We start from the raw sequence: 14,881 nt of genomic DNA, 5'->3' as shown, positions 1-14,881 counted from the left end.
AGGGAGCTGATACATTCCAAAAAAAGTCTCAAAAAAAAAAAAAAAAAAAGGTTTACGCTCACACTACTTTAATTTTAATTTTATACACAGATTCCTGAACCAACAGGCAAAACAAGTTTCTACCTGACAAAGAACCCAGCAATTCACTGCAGGGAAAAGCAATCCTGAATATCTGATGAAGCCTTAAAAGGAAAAACCAGTAGGCACACAAAAACAAAACACTCATAACTTTCCTCAATCACTCAAAATCAAATGAATTTTAGAAAATGAACCTCAAAGTTATCTTGAGCACCTAGGCTTTAGTATAAATCCCCAAAACACCCACACTACTCAGTTCTTATTATGAATCCACATTGACGATACAGGTATTAGGCCCCCCAAGATCAGAGCTACATCCCACGATTCTTAGTGTTCCTGTCAGAAGAATAAACATAGACCAAAGTAACTTCAAGTACCCTGACATACAGGAAAAATAAGAATTTAAGAGGCTCTTGTGTCTTGAATCGTATCTCACACATATTTTACAATCAACTACCAGAAACATTTCTTTGTCCATGAAGCAAAAGCAGGCTATTAAACACATTTAAGAATAAGCTACTCTAGTGTTTTCAACTGCATTTCATCACAAGACTCATGATGATGTTGATTCCTTCCTAAAACCTAATACTAAAATAAAATACATTTTCTTAGCATGATTTACATTCCTTGACCACTTTTCTTCTCCTGGGCTCTAAGCTTAACATACCATTTTTTTAAAACATATTTACGCTCACAACTTGGTCCTTAAAGATATGTCTTCTATTCTCCAGATATATTTCTCTGGCCTTTTAACTGCCAAAGAATCACGTCTGGTTTGGAAGGAAGGCACACCTAGCCTGTGACCTATTCAGTTCCTTGGGAACAAAAGGGATGCCCCAGGGGAGGAAAAATAAGGCAGGTGACTAAACTTCTTGTAATTAAAACTTCTATGTAAATAGACTATGAGGAAGACATCTTATCTATAAAACGCCCTTAGCATAAAGTCTCTGGTAAAGGCTCTCTAGAAAGTGGCATGTAGGCTATATAAACTAAGATATAAAACGATGTTTCATAATTTAAATGCTACTACTGTAAGAGATGATCCTGCAAACCTTCCTGTGAGACTTCATCTATTCTAGGTCAGACCTGCATATCCAACATGAGGAGGAAGGACAAGGGGAGTTACCCTCAACATCTCAGACCTCTATTTTTATCCTTGAAATTACTTAGCAATTAATTTCTGTAAAAATGAGCAGTAGAAAAAAAATGAGGTCAAATCCCATGCAAAGTTCTTATAAGAAGAATATGAGCAGAATAGCATTCCTATAGACAATATACTAGAAGAAAATGCCCAAAAAAGACAAAATTATGCTCTACTATTTCAATATTAGCTAAAAGACAATGTGAAAATGATGTAAGATATGAAAAACTAGCATATGTGAATTAGAAATAAGATGACAGAACTCAGAAAATAATTCAAAATAAAAGGTTATTCCAGAAGTAAAGACTAAACAAGAAGGAAAACAAAAATGAAAAAAAAATACCCCAGGCAATGTCTTACGACAGGGATCAGCGAACTACAACACTTGTGCCAAATATGGCCATCACCTATTTTTATAAATAAAGTTTTATTGGAATATAACAATATCCATTCATTTATGTATTGTCTATGGATACCTTCATGGCACAAAAGCAGAGCTGACCAGTTGACACAGTTTAAAGAGAGACCACAGAGGGCACAAAACCTAAAATATTTACTGTCTGGCCATATATAGAAAAACTTTCTTAACTCCTGCCTTATGAGAAATGAAAGGTAAAAGGGGAAGACCTAAATAGACATTTCTCCAAAGAAGATATACAGATTGCCAACAAACACATGAAAGGATGCTCAACATCACTAATCATTAGAGAAATGCAAATCAAAACTACAATGAGGTACCACCTCACACCGGTCAGAATGGGCACCATCAAAAAATCTACAAACAATAAATGCTGGAGAGGGTGTGGAGAAAAGGGAACCCTCTTGCAAGTTGGTGGAATGTAAATTGATACAGCCACTATGCAGAACAGTATGGAGGTTCCTTAAAAAACTAAAAATAGAACTACCATACAACCCAGCAATCCCACTACTGGGCATATACCCTGAGAAAACCATAATTCAAAAAGAGTCATGTACCACAATGTTCATTGCAGCTCTATTTACAATAGGCAGGACATGGAAGTAAACTAAGTGTCCATCGACAGATGAATGGATAAAGAAGATGTGGCACATATATACAATGGAATATTACTCAGCCATAAAAAGAAACGGGGCTTCCCTGGTGGCGCAGTGGTTGAGAATCTGCCTGCCAATGCAGGGGACACGGGTTAGAGCCCTTGTCTGGGAAGATCCCACATGCTGCGGAGCAACTGGGCCCGTGAGCCACAATTACTGAGCCTGTGCGTCTGGAGCCTGTGCTCCGCAACAAGAGAGGCCGCGATAGTGAGAGGCCCGCACACCGCGATGAAGAGTGGCCCCTACTTGCCACAACTAGAGAAAGCCCTCGCACAGAAACGAAGACCCAACACAGCCATAAATAAATAAAATTTAAAAAAGAAAAAAGAAGAAACGAAATTGAGTTATTTGTAGTGAGGTGGATGGACCTAGAGTCTGTCATACAGAGTGAAGTAAGTCAGAAAGAGAAAAACAAATACCGTATGCTAACACATATATATGGAATCTAAAAAAAAAAAAAAAAAAAAAAAAGGTTCTGATGAACCTAGGGCCAGGACAGGAATAAAGACGCAGACGTAGAGAATGGGCTTGAGGACACGGGGAGGGGGATGGGTAAGCTGGGATGAAGTGAGAGAGTAGCATGGACATATATACACTACCAAATGTAAAACAGATAGCTAGAGGGAAGCAGCTGCATAGCACAGGGAGATGAGCTCGGTGCTTTGTGACCACCTAGAGGGGTGGGATCGGGAGGGTGGGAGGGAGAACACAAGAGGGAGGGGATATGGGGATATATGCATACGTACAGCTGATTCACTTTGTTATAAAGCAGAAACTAATACACCATTGTAAAGCAATTATACTCCAATAAAGATATTAAAAATAAAATAAAATAAAATAGTATAATCAAGGACCTTGCCAGACAATGGAAAGTATAGAAAGATTCCCATTTCAGGACTGAAGCATTCTGACTCATTTTTTTACCCACTGATGGGCAACAGTTTAGAGGACATAGTGTTTTGTTTTTTTTTTACTAGAAACTACATTTGTACAGTGAAGTGGGGGGAGGGACAAGCATGGACATGCTGAAAAAAATCAGGAGAAAAAGAAATGAGTGAGGCAACCTCTACATAGTTAAATGTGTGTTGATGTAGAAACCACTCAAATCAAAAGAAAGCATAAAACTGCCCTACATATTTTGCTGGTTTTTATTTGCTGGTTTTTATACTGAAGTACCTCATATTACACGTCCTAATTCAAGTCATATGTTAATTAATGTTAACCATTAAAGTTAACCAGGAAGCCTATTTCAAAATTTCTTCAATTTAAAGTAAATACCGTGAAATTTCAGGATTCAATGCTTCGTTAAACCTTTTTTTTTTTTTTTTAATAAAGACCTCATCTGAATTTTTCTTTAAAAAGAGACGTCATCAGAATACACTGGTCCTTTAACAAAAATATGTCACTACTAGGAACTGAACTCAGGAGATATATCATTCTAAATTGATGCTATTTCTAAAGCTTTGACTACTATCCTTTGAACAACAGAAAACCAGGGTCAAGGCTCTTACTTCTAGAAGAAAAAGTCTTATATAAACTCTAGTCCACAATAAAAGACTGGATCATTTTGATATGGCTATCTTAAGAAGGTATTAGAAATAGTACTTTAAGAACCTGTATCAACAGTGGAAACTGAAGATTATGTTTCTAGTTGTGGATAGGGTGATTCCATTATTAATACTGTCTCTAAGCCACATTTTAAACTAATAATTATCACAATCCACAGTGGGATAGAAAGGATTCTTAATTCTGCTGCTGGAAAGAATTATGGTTAAAAAAAAAAAGCATAAGGATTTAAATATGAGTATGAGCTCATACCACTTCAGAGAGCCTTAAAAATGGTTTCATTTCATTCTATAGAACTATACTTATATTTAAATGGAAATAAAGGCATTAATTAACATTCTTCCTTCCCATCTTTGCTTGGCTAGCTTGGACTCATCCTTTAAATCCCTGTTTTAAACAATCTCTTTAGAAAGACTTCTTCTTTAAATGATCTAAAATCAGGACAAGAGTCCTTACTGCCTGCTCCAAAAGACAGTATAGTGTACTTTTCCTGTCACTCCAGGTTATACACTTTGTGGGGTTCTGTTGTTGTTGTTATTTAATTTTCCCCGCTAGACTGAAGCTCCATAAAGGTAAGGACTACCTGCCACTTGAAAATTGTGTCACTATTTAACACCAACCTATGATAAGTAATAAAAGATTTGTGCAACAAAAGAACTACAATTTTTAAACCTTTCCATCCAAGGGATTGTACCAATTTCCTATCTTTAAAACAGCTCTTCCATGACATTCAGTGACTAGCGTTCTAACCAACTAATAGTCAACTGAGAATTACTTTTAATTATCCAGGCTACACATGATGGAGAAGACTAGATTTAACAAAGCTTTAATGCTTTAATGCTAGGAACACAAACATGAAAGCATGGTAAATTGACTACAGGGTGTTGTGCTTTTAGACCATGGAGAGTTTTACTGTTTTTGTTCTGTTTTCCACACTGAACTAAAAAAAATTATTTTTTTTCTCTAAAAAAGCCAGTTCCAGATTAGGTTCTCATAACTACAACATAATTACTGGACTGTTTTACTGTTTGTCTTCTAGCTTATCTGGGTACACATAAAACTAAAACAGAATATAAAGTAACTATTGTGGCAAACAGAAGATGTGATTTGGGAGATAAGCACTATTTTATGTGTGACTAATCCTAAATAAGTATATTATTACCCAAATTAATATAACTAGCTATCACCTGTTAGTGATTACTTGTAATGCAATATTGTGAGAAATGACAAGATCTGTGAAACAATGTGTTAAAATAGTCAAATATGGAATAAAGTCTGCAAAAGCAAAAGGTCTCGTTTCATTCATTATAGATCTATCATTTGGCCTAAAGAAAAAGAAATGATTTTTCATCTAAAATAAGCAACACCGTGAGCGTGCATCTACTTAAATGGAAGCCTGTTTATGACTCAATTCACTACATTCCTAACAGTAGTGGCTACATTTCAAGAATGGATCCAGCCATCTAATAATGATTTCCTGTAAGTGTTTCTCATATTGTTGATCATGACTCATTAATGGGATCACAAACAGCATTTGTAAGAAAGGAAATGGAATAGGATATAAAATATCAGAGTGCAACACATGTAGCAAGGGATAGAATTGTTTCCTGAAATTTTGATTCAGTTTGTGTGTGGGTGACAATATACTGCTAAGTATGGGCTGCAAAAAAAAAAAATGTGTGAACACTATTCCTGGAGTGTATGCCCTCAATTACTTCTTCCCCCCAAACACTGCCAAAGTAGAAACTCCATCAAAATTACTCACAAAAAAGAAAAGTGACCTTAAACCTGGTATAAGTTATAACTGTTTAAACTTGATTTCACAAACTCTAAAAACAAAGTTTAAATCCAAGTTCCACTACTTCTAGTGAACTTGGGCTTATTTAAGCAGTATGTGCTACACTTGTGTCATCTATAAAATGAAGATAAAAATATTTTCCAAGTTGTGGTAAAAATAAATAATGTATTTAGTAAGTTCTTAACATATGCTTTACCATTAACAGAAAAAACTGAAGGAGTGATATATTAGAAACACAGCAAGAAACTTAGCAGAAGTTATCTTCAGGGTATTATCTTTGATGTTTGTGTGTGTGCGTGTGTGGTGCTTTTTCATTGTATTTATTTCTATACTACATTAACTTTACAATGTACATACAACATATACATTTTTAATGTAGCGTTTCTAATGTATATAACATTAACTTTATTTTTTTGTAATTTATAAATTTATTTATTTATTTATTTATTGGCTGAGTTGGGTCTTTGTTGCTGTGCGCGGGCTTTCTCTAGTTGCAGAGAGCGGGCGCTACTCTTTGTTGCGGTCCGCAGGCTTCTCATTGCGGTGGCTTCTCTTGTTGAGGAGCACGGGCTCTAGGCGTGCGGGCTCAGTAGTTATGGCTCGCAGGCTCTAGAGCACAGTCGCATGGGCTTAGTTGCTCCGCAGCATGTGGAATCTTCCCAGACCAGGGCTCGAACCCGTGTCCCCTGCATTGGCAGGCGGATTCTTAACCACTGCGCCACCAGGGAAGCCCTACCTTTATTTTTTGAAATATCAATAGTAGGTATCTAGGCAGTGACATTTATGGTCCTTTTTGTTTTATATTTCTCTGCATTTTATAAAAATATGTTATGTGTTTTTAAAAGAAAATAGTCAACTACTTGCTCAAAAAAAAAAGACAAAAGTGTGTAGTGGTCCAGTGTTTAGGAATTAGTATTTTGGGGGGAGAACTTACGCGCCAGATGCTTCTCACTAAATCCTCACACAACCTCAGTATCTCACTTTTGCCCAAGAGAAAATGGAGGCAATTGAGATCAGGTAAATTGCCTGTTACACAACTAACAAACAGCAGTGTCCATAACTTCAAAGCCTATATTTCTTCCGCCATCACATAATGCATCCAAATAGTCTTCTCCAGTTGTTTCATACAGGCACCTTGTGATCTACCCAACTGGACTGTAAACTCCTTGAAAAAGGGGGGAAAGTTTCACTAACTTCATTTATGTCTCTCATGGGCTCACTAAGACTACGTACGATAGCTACTTCTACACTTGTCGAGTTACATTAAACTTCTTTTGGTCTATACTGTCCTCCTGGGACCTACTCTTGCAAAAACGAAATAAACTAGCAAACAAACGACAAAAGTACTCTAAGACTGTTCAGATCTAACTTTATTCCTGCACACTCGTAACTGAAAAAGTTTAAGTATACCCATATCCTGAGACTACCAGTAAAGGAGTTCGGGGATGAGTACAAGGATCACTGTGCAAACACTAAAAAGAATGGATTCACACGTTCCCCTACCACGCCCCCCGTCACCCAGGCACCACCTAAAGAAAGGAACCTCAAGTCTTCCCGAGAAGTGTTGAAGAACCATAACCACGCCCCCATTGTTCCATCATAATAACTTGTTTTCCTTCCCGACCCGGACCCCCGTCCCCAACACCAAAACCCTTAATAAACAATTCAAAGTCTCTGACCTGCAGCGAAGTGCAGGGGAGAAGACTTCCGGCCGGCCATGTCCTTAGCATTCACGTTTGCCGCGTCCACCAGCCTCTTTACCCGGGACACGTCCCCATTGCGACAGGCCTCCAACAGTTCCCGGAGGGCACCGCTCACTGCTGGGACCCCTGGCCCAGGTCCTGCTGCCCCAGGTCCCAATGTTGCTGTGGTGCTAACTCCGGCCGCCTCGGGGCTCTCCGCCAAGCTCGATCCGGGGGAGGATGGAGAGGAAGATGAGGAAGAAGTCGGGGAAGAAGAGGACGACGGTGAATTGTTACTGCCACCGCCGGCTGGGCTGGGAGCGACCCCGACGGCAGATGAGGCAGGAACAGCCGGGACCACGGGAGCGGCGGCGACGGTACAGATTGTGCTCGTGGTACTGCAACAGCTGGTACTGTCAACCGGGTCCGGGGATCGGGGCCTGTCGGGCGGATCCCGACTGCCATCCCCCTCCGGCAGCGCTAGGCCGTGCCGCGGGGAGGCGAAGGGGGCCAGGCCACCCACCGTAGGGGAGGCTGGGGTGGTCCCCGGGGCCAGGCCGGGGCTGAGTGGGGGGGGAGGTGGCGGCGGCGGCGCCGAAGCCCCTGGGGCGGGCTGGAGCTGTTGTTGATGATGGTGGTGATGATGCTGAGAGCGACGCGACGCCGCCATCTTCGGACTCCCCAGCACTGTCACTGCGGCAACGGCCCCACCGCCCGCCCTCACTTCCGACTGCTGGACCAATTAGCACCCAGCGCACAGGAAATGATGCTGGAGCGGTGGGCGGGGTCAAAGAGTGGGCGGGAAGTATTGGGAGCTCCGAGAACCGCCACGGAAGGGGGCGTGGCCCTGTGGCTGAGGGGCGGGCTTTGTGACTCCTTGGCGGGCTGGCCGGGGAGATTTGAAAACTGGAGCCAGCCTAGGCTTAAACGGGAAGCTTTTCCTGCCTTTCTCACTTTTCAGCCTGCTTACCTTGCCCTGTTCCATTCAGTTGCCAGGTCTTCTTCAGTCTTCCTTTTCTTGCTCCAGAGCCTGCTATTGAGGTGGAACTCTGTGCAAGGTATGTGTCGTTTATCAAATATCAAGTGCCCTTGTCTGAAAAATGGACTAGTATCTACCTCACAGAATTGTTAGCGGGATTAAATGAGCTAACATATACAAAGTGCTCCGTACGTTAATAAAACACAACTATAATTAGCCCACTGGTAAATTTTTTTTGAAATGCAGTCTTTTTCCCCTCCCCGTCCCCCCCCCCCCCCCCAGTTAATCTCTTGGTCTCTCTATCCCTTCTCTATGAGAGTTCTCACTTTATGTATTGTACTTCGTTAATATCCCATTTTAAAATAGTGGTTCGGATTGCCAGGATTGAAATTCAAGCTCTGTCGTGAACGAGCTGTGTAAATTTGGGCAAGCTATTTAACCCCTCTGTGTCTCAGGTTCCCCTCTGCAAAATGGAATTAATAGTTCAATAAATGTTAACTCTTAAAATTGTGTTTTTATCTATTCTATTATCTCTGTACTTTTATTTCTCACCTTAAGCTTGACCCAAATAATTACGAATATGTTCCTTTCTTTTGAATTCTTTTTAGCTGACCTTCTCATGTCTGTTCCTCTCATCCCTCCTTCCTCCCCCTCCCAAACTAAGATAAAAACCTGACTGCTCTCCATCCATCCTCACCTTCAGAAGCCATTCTTCAGTAATTACTTTTTCTCTTTTTCCTCTGCCTATACCTACTTTTTTTGTCTACCATCAAAAGAAATGTACCAATGAATGGGATAATCTCAGTAAGGTCTCCATTTCCTGCCTCCTGTTTAATAGTAAACTAGGCATTTTGGAAATTTAGACAAACAGCATTATTCCAAGAGAGTGGACACAAATGGAGCTTCTGTGTCTTAAGAAAAACCCAAGATTTAGATGGGTCAAGTAGAAATTTCGCTTTGCAGAATACTAAACTATGTGATAAATTGTCCTTTCACATGTTCATTATGAAATATAATTAGTGTGATGCTAATATTCCCATCCACATAAATAGGTAAGTTTCTTTAGGACTACCATCTAAATACAACAAGGTCAGGAACATAATATTATGAGTGACATTTATTGTCATCTAGTCTGGGGTTGCAGATTATAACTCTAACATTATCCATGTGTTTTATAAATTTGTGCCATTGTTCACATATTGATAAATGTGTGGCTGGATAGGAAGACTCCATCGGTGTAACTAAAATCTGTCCACAACACACATTTTCCTGGTTTTGAATCATAATGCACAACAGAGGGTGGCACTGAGGAGTGGGAGTGAATCAACATGATGCATTAGATGCCTATAACTCACTTTGTGCCCCCTTGACTATGACCTTCTCCCTGAATGGGAAGCATAGGAATTATCTCACCTGGTACCCTGATGGCCAGTTACTCATAGATCACAAGAAGCAGTAATGTTCACCCGAATTCAAAATGCATCTAGCATGTCTGTTTATCAGTACAAAATAAATTTTAAAGTTTCTGCTGGTTGAGATAAAAAGGCTGAATTGCCTGAAACTATTCTACTGGTAAACTGTGTCTGAAAATGCGTTCAATCAATTGGAAATTGCTTTTTTCCCCTCCACTGGAAAGTAGTAAAAGTACTTAACATTAAGTATTTATAAGGTTTGGGTTTATATGGACTAATGTTGAGCTCTAAACATGAAAAAGCAGATATCATTACCTGATCTTTTATAGCTAAACAATTCCATGAGGGATGCACTATACCCTCATGAAAAGAGCAAAGCTTATAGTAAAACAAACCTGGGATTGAATCACATCTCTAATGATTACTAGTTGGCTAGTCTTGGTAGATATGCTTCAGCTCTGTCATTCTAAAATTATGATTTTATTGTAGCATTGTCGTGAGGATTAAAAGTCCTGGGTGTTTTGTAAGCACACCTTGATTGTTAGTTTCATGCTCTTACGTGTCATACATAAAGTGTTAATAGCCACTATCGGTAGCTCTCTCCTCACAACTTCCTTTACGACAAAGATAATGACTAGAAATAAATAGCCACTATTTTACATGTAACAGGAATCTTAGGCAAAGAAAAATCAGGTTGAATTGTTTCTTCATCTGAAAATTCAAGATTTCATACAGGCCCTGACTGTTTCCAGTAATTGTTGCAGATCAAATTTGTGTAGCATCTTACCATTTTCAAAAATGTTTTCAGAAAAATCATGTCCAAGTGGTATAAAAATGTGAGCACATAGCACTCTCTTAAGCCATGTTGTTGATACAAAGGAAGGAGCCACCAACTCAAAGGTCACTCACCTTCTGGACCGTGTTGTGATGTTTGTTTTTCCCCCAAAGGACACACTTTGTAAATTACACAATCGTGAACTTGTGCAGTCTCCATATTTCAGTTAGACTCGGTGTGTTTATTCCATTCATATGTTTCCCAGTAATCTGCTCCACATTCACGTTCACTGGTAGTGGCTCCAATCTACTAAGTCCACTTATTGTTTGATGCTCTGTGCAATGCCTCTTCTGCAACCACAGCCCAAGCTAAAGCTATAGTTTGTCTGAGGCAGTGCCATTTCCTCACCTGGGCCTTAGAAAAAGATAATGTTTTCCTGGGCTTCCCTGGTGGCGCAGTGGTTGAGAATCTGCCTGCTAATGCAGGGGACACGGGTTCGAGCCCTGGTCTGGGAAGATCCCACATGCCGCGGGGCAACTGGGCCCGTAAGCCACAACTACTGAGCCTGCGCGTCTGGAGCCTGTGCCCCGCAACGGGAGGGGCCGCGATAGTGAAAGGCCCCGCGCACCACGATGGAGAGTGGCCCCCGCTTGCCGCAACTAGAGAAAGCCCTCACACGAAATGAAGACCCAACACAGCCAAAAATAAATAAATAAATAAATAAAAGTAGCTATTAATAATAAAAAAAGATAATGTTATCCTTATATCATTTAATGCCCATGGTGCCAAAGGCCCAGATTTCTCTATGAAGATATTACTACTAAGCTAAGAGAATTTTTAGCTGAAGTTGCATCCAGAAACCCAGGAGAATCTTTTTTGTAAAGCTATAGGTGGGCAATAATTCCAACAGCTGCAATCATGCCAACCACATTGTATCAGAGAAAATTTTATTAAAAAAGCAAAGCAACTATTACAAGGCAGGAAAATTACAGTAATTTAAAGATCCCCTATATATTAGTTTATTAGCATCCCCCACCTTGGAAAATTTCAGTAGCTTTATATCTTTTACACAGCAGGGTCCTCTGGATGTTGCTCACAAGACATCCATAGTCTGCCCTTTTGATAACTTGCCTTTTCTCCGAGTATGGTCTGTACACTTGGGAGGAGTATTGAGTTGAGCCAAGAGTGTTAGTTCCAGGCAGAGAGGCAATATAAATATAAGACAGTAGTTAAGAATGTGGATTCTGCATTTAGACTGCTTGGATATGAATCCTAGCTTTGTCACTGGCTAGCTGTGTGTGATTAAAGGATGGCCCACCCTATGTTCTAACAGGGATAAATAAAAACCTACTTGCTGTACTTTAAAAATGGTAAACTAGCTTTCCCACCCAAAGCATTTCTTGTAAACATTTTTTCCGAAAGTAATTAAAATCGTACATATATACCTCATTAAGGGTTAGCATGTGGCTTCCTCACTCAAAAAAGATAAACACCTGGTCATAAACGAGTTTAGAAAAGTTCCCAAGTTCATAAACATGTTTAGAAAAGTTCCCAAAAGTTCTGGAATATATTGATGAGGAATGATATAACTAGCCAATAATGCATATGTAATAATGCAATATGTAATGATGGCTTATGAAACTTCGCATGTAGCCAATCAGAATAGGGCTGATGCTGCTGCAAACCAATAGATTGTGAGGCACACTTGGAGGGCTCAGCTTCCCCAGTCAGAACACAGGGCCAGCCAGCCAAGCCTTGTTGAGTGTTGATTCCTGCGACTGTCAGGGGTTGCAGGCTCCCACATAGTGATGGTGAGCCATCTCCTACCTCCAGTGGAGATTGGAGCAAAGAACTCTGGGAGCAGAGATCACCAGACCTACTGGCTGGGAATAAGTGGCAGCCGAGGGAGCGAGAGGCACTAGTCCATCCCAGAACAGGATTCCCCCCGCTTCTCCAGCCACTGACTCCTCTTGCCTGCTGGCATTGTTTGGCTTGTTGAAGGAAATAAATGAGTGAAAGCTGTTTGAGTTAAATGGTGTGTGTGTGTGTGTGTGTGTGCAGTTTCTCTTGTTGTGCATTCCTTCATATCGTCTTTGTTTTGAAGATGTTGCTCAAAATAAAACATTGAATAATCCCGAAGAAGTTATTCAACCTCTGTAAACCCATCTGCAAGGTGGAGATATTAAGAGTTGTGAGAAATAAATGAGTTAATATATGCCACGTGCTTAGAACAGCTTCTGGCACATGCTAAATGCTATGTAAATGTCAACTGTTATTATCAAAAACTGGAGAAGGCCTCTGGTATGGGGCATTAAAGGCTACCTGGGAGACAGCACTGGTTTTGCCTGCCTAATAACAAGCAGGTTCCTTTTCACCCAATAATGTTGATATGCAGCCTCTCGTACATACTTCTTTTTTCACAGTGTCTTAAAGGAAGGTCTAATAAGCTTGGGAACCAGAAGGGGAAAGGCAGCTATTCCCTCCTGGCTGTAGTCATGATGTGTGTGCTGGGTGCAGTGGGGGTTGGAGACTCTGCAAAGAAGGGATGCTCAGCCTGGAAGTTTGCACATTTCTCCCTCAAAATATTCTGTCCACAGTACTGAGAAACCACAGTGGCTATTGTGTGGGAGTCCACCATAGCCCCCTCAAGGGAAACCAACACAGCCATGGTTCCTGAGGTCAGTGACATATGGATGTCTGCAGAAATCTCCCACGGAAGTTGAGCTTACCACCATAAGTCACCAAATACATGAGAGGGGCCTACAGCATGAGAGAGAAAATGCAAACCCAACAAATGAAAGGCCCTGTATCAGAGAAAACATAATAGAACAATCCAACATTCATTTTTATATCTATATTTGGGGCTCGTGGTAGGCCAAATAATAGTGCCCCAAAGATAGCCATGCCCTAATCCCTGGGATCTGTGAATATGTTACCTTACATGGCAAAGTGGATTCAAGGTTGCAGATAGAATTAAGGCTGCTAATCAGCTGACCTTAAAATAGGGAGATTTTCTGAAAAGACAATCTAAGGAATGGGAGAAAATATTTGCAGAGTATGCGACTGACAAGGGATTAATTTCCAAAATATACGAACAGCTTATAAAGCTCAATATAAAAAAAAACCAACCCAATCAAAAAATGGGCAGAAGATGTAGATAGACATTTCTCCAAAGAATACATATAGATGGGCAACAGGCACATGGAAAGATGCTCAACATTGCTAATTATTAGAGAAATGCAAATCAAAACTACAATGAGGTATTACCTCATACTGCTCAGAATGGCCATCATCAAAAAGTCTACAAATAATAAGTGCTGGAGAGGGTGTAGGGAAAAGGGAACCCTCCTTCATTATTGGTGGGAATGTAAGTTGGTGCAGCCACTATGGAGAACAGTATGGAGGTTCCTTAAAAAACTAAAAATGGAGTTACCATATGATGCAGCAATCCCACTCCTGCGCATATATCCAGGAAAGACGAAAACTCTAATTCAAAAAGATACATGCACCCGAATGTTCATAGCAGCACCATTTACAATAGCCAAGACATGGAAACAACCTAAATGTCCATTGACAGAGGAGTGGATAAAGAAGATGTGGTACATATATATAATGGAATATTACTAAGCCATAAAAAAGTAAAAAATAATCCCATTTGCAGCAACATGGATGGACCTAGAGATTATCATACTAAGTGAAGTAAGTCAGACAAAGACCAATATCATATGATATCACTTATATGTGGAATCTAAAAAAATGATACAAATGAACTTATTTACAAAACAGAAATAGACTCACAGACATAGAAAACAAACTTATGGTTACCAAAGGGGAAAAGGGGGAGGGAAAAATTAGAAGTTTGGGATTAACAGGTACACACTGCTATATATAAAATAGATAAATAAGGATTTACTGTATAATGTAGGGAACTATATTCAATATCTTGTAATAACCTATAATGGAAAATAATCTGAAAAAAAAAGTTTATGTTATATAACTGAATCATTTTGCTGTACACCTGAAACATTATAAATCAGCTATATTTCAATTAAAAAATAAATAGGGAGATTTTCCTGGATTATGTGGGCAGCCTAATGTTATCACAGGAGTTCCTAAAAGTGCAAAAGGGTGGCAGAAAAGGAGATTGCAGTAATGCAATGTGAGAAGGACTCAAGCAGCCATTGCTAGCTTTGAAGATGAAGGTAGGGAGCCACAAGCCAAGGAATGTGGGCAGCAACTAGAAGGTGAAGAAGGTAAGGAAACAAATTCTCCCTTAGAGCCTCCAGAAAAAAGTGCAGCCCTGCCAACGCCTTGATTTGAGCCCAGTGAGACCCCTGCCAGATTTATGGCCTGCAGAACTATAAAATAATAAATTG

General features: G+C 40.1%; 1 protein-coding gene across 1 annotated transcript in view; it reads right to left on the bottom strand.

Moving 5' to 3' along the window:
- The window catches only part of TNKS (tankyrase), a 179,374-nt gene extending 171,353 nt beyond the window's left edge, over positions 1–8,021 (bottom strand). The window contains exon 1 of the mRNA XM_061177564.1: positions 7,337–8,021. Within this exon, the coding sequence (XP_061033547.1) occupies positions 7,337–8,009 (673 nt within the window). The 5' untranslated portion in view covers positions 8,010–8,021. The remainder of the gene's footprint in view (positions 1–7,336) is intronic.
- Between the last annotated feature and the right edge of the window lie 6,860 nt (positions 8,022–14,881).

The sequence above is a fragment of the Eubalaena glacialis genome, chromosome 20 (assembly GCF_028564815.1).
Source record: "Eubalaena glacialis isolate mEubGla1 chromosome 20, mEubGla1.1.hap2.+ XY, whole genome shotgun sequence".
NCBI lineage: Eukaryota > Metazoa > Chordata > Mammalia > Artiodactyla > Balaenidae > Eubalaena > Eubalaena glacialis.
Note: the sequence above shows the minus strand (reverse complement) of the source record. Positions and strands in the feature narration are given on the sequence as shown.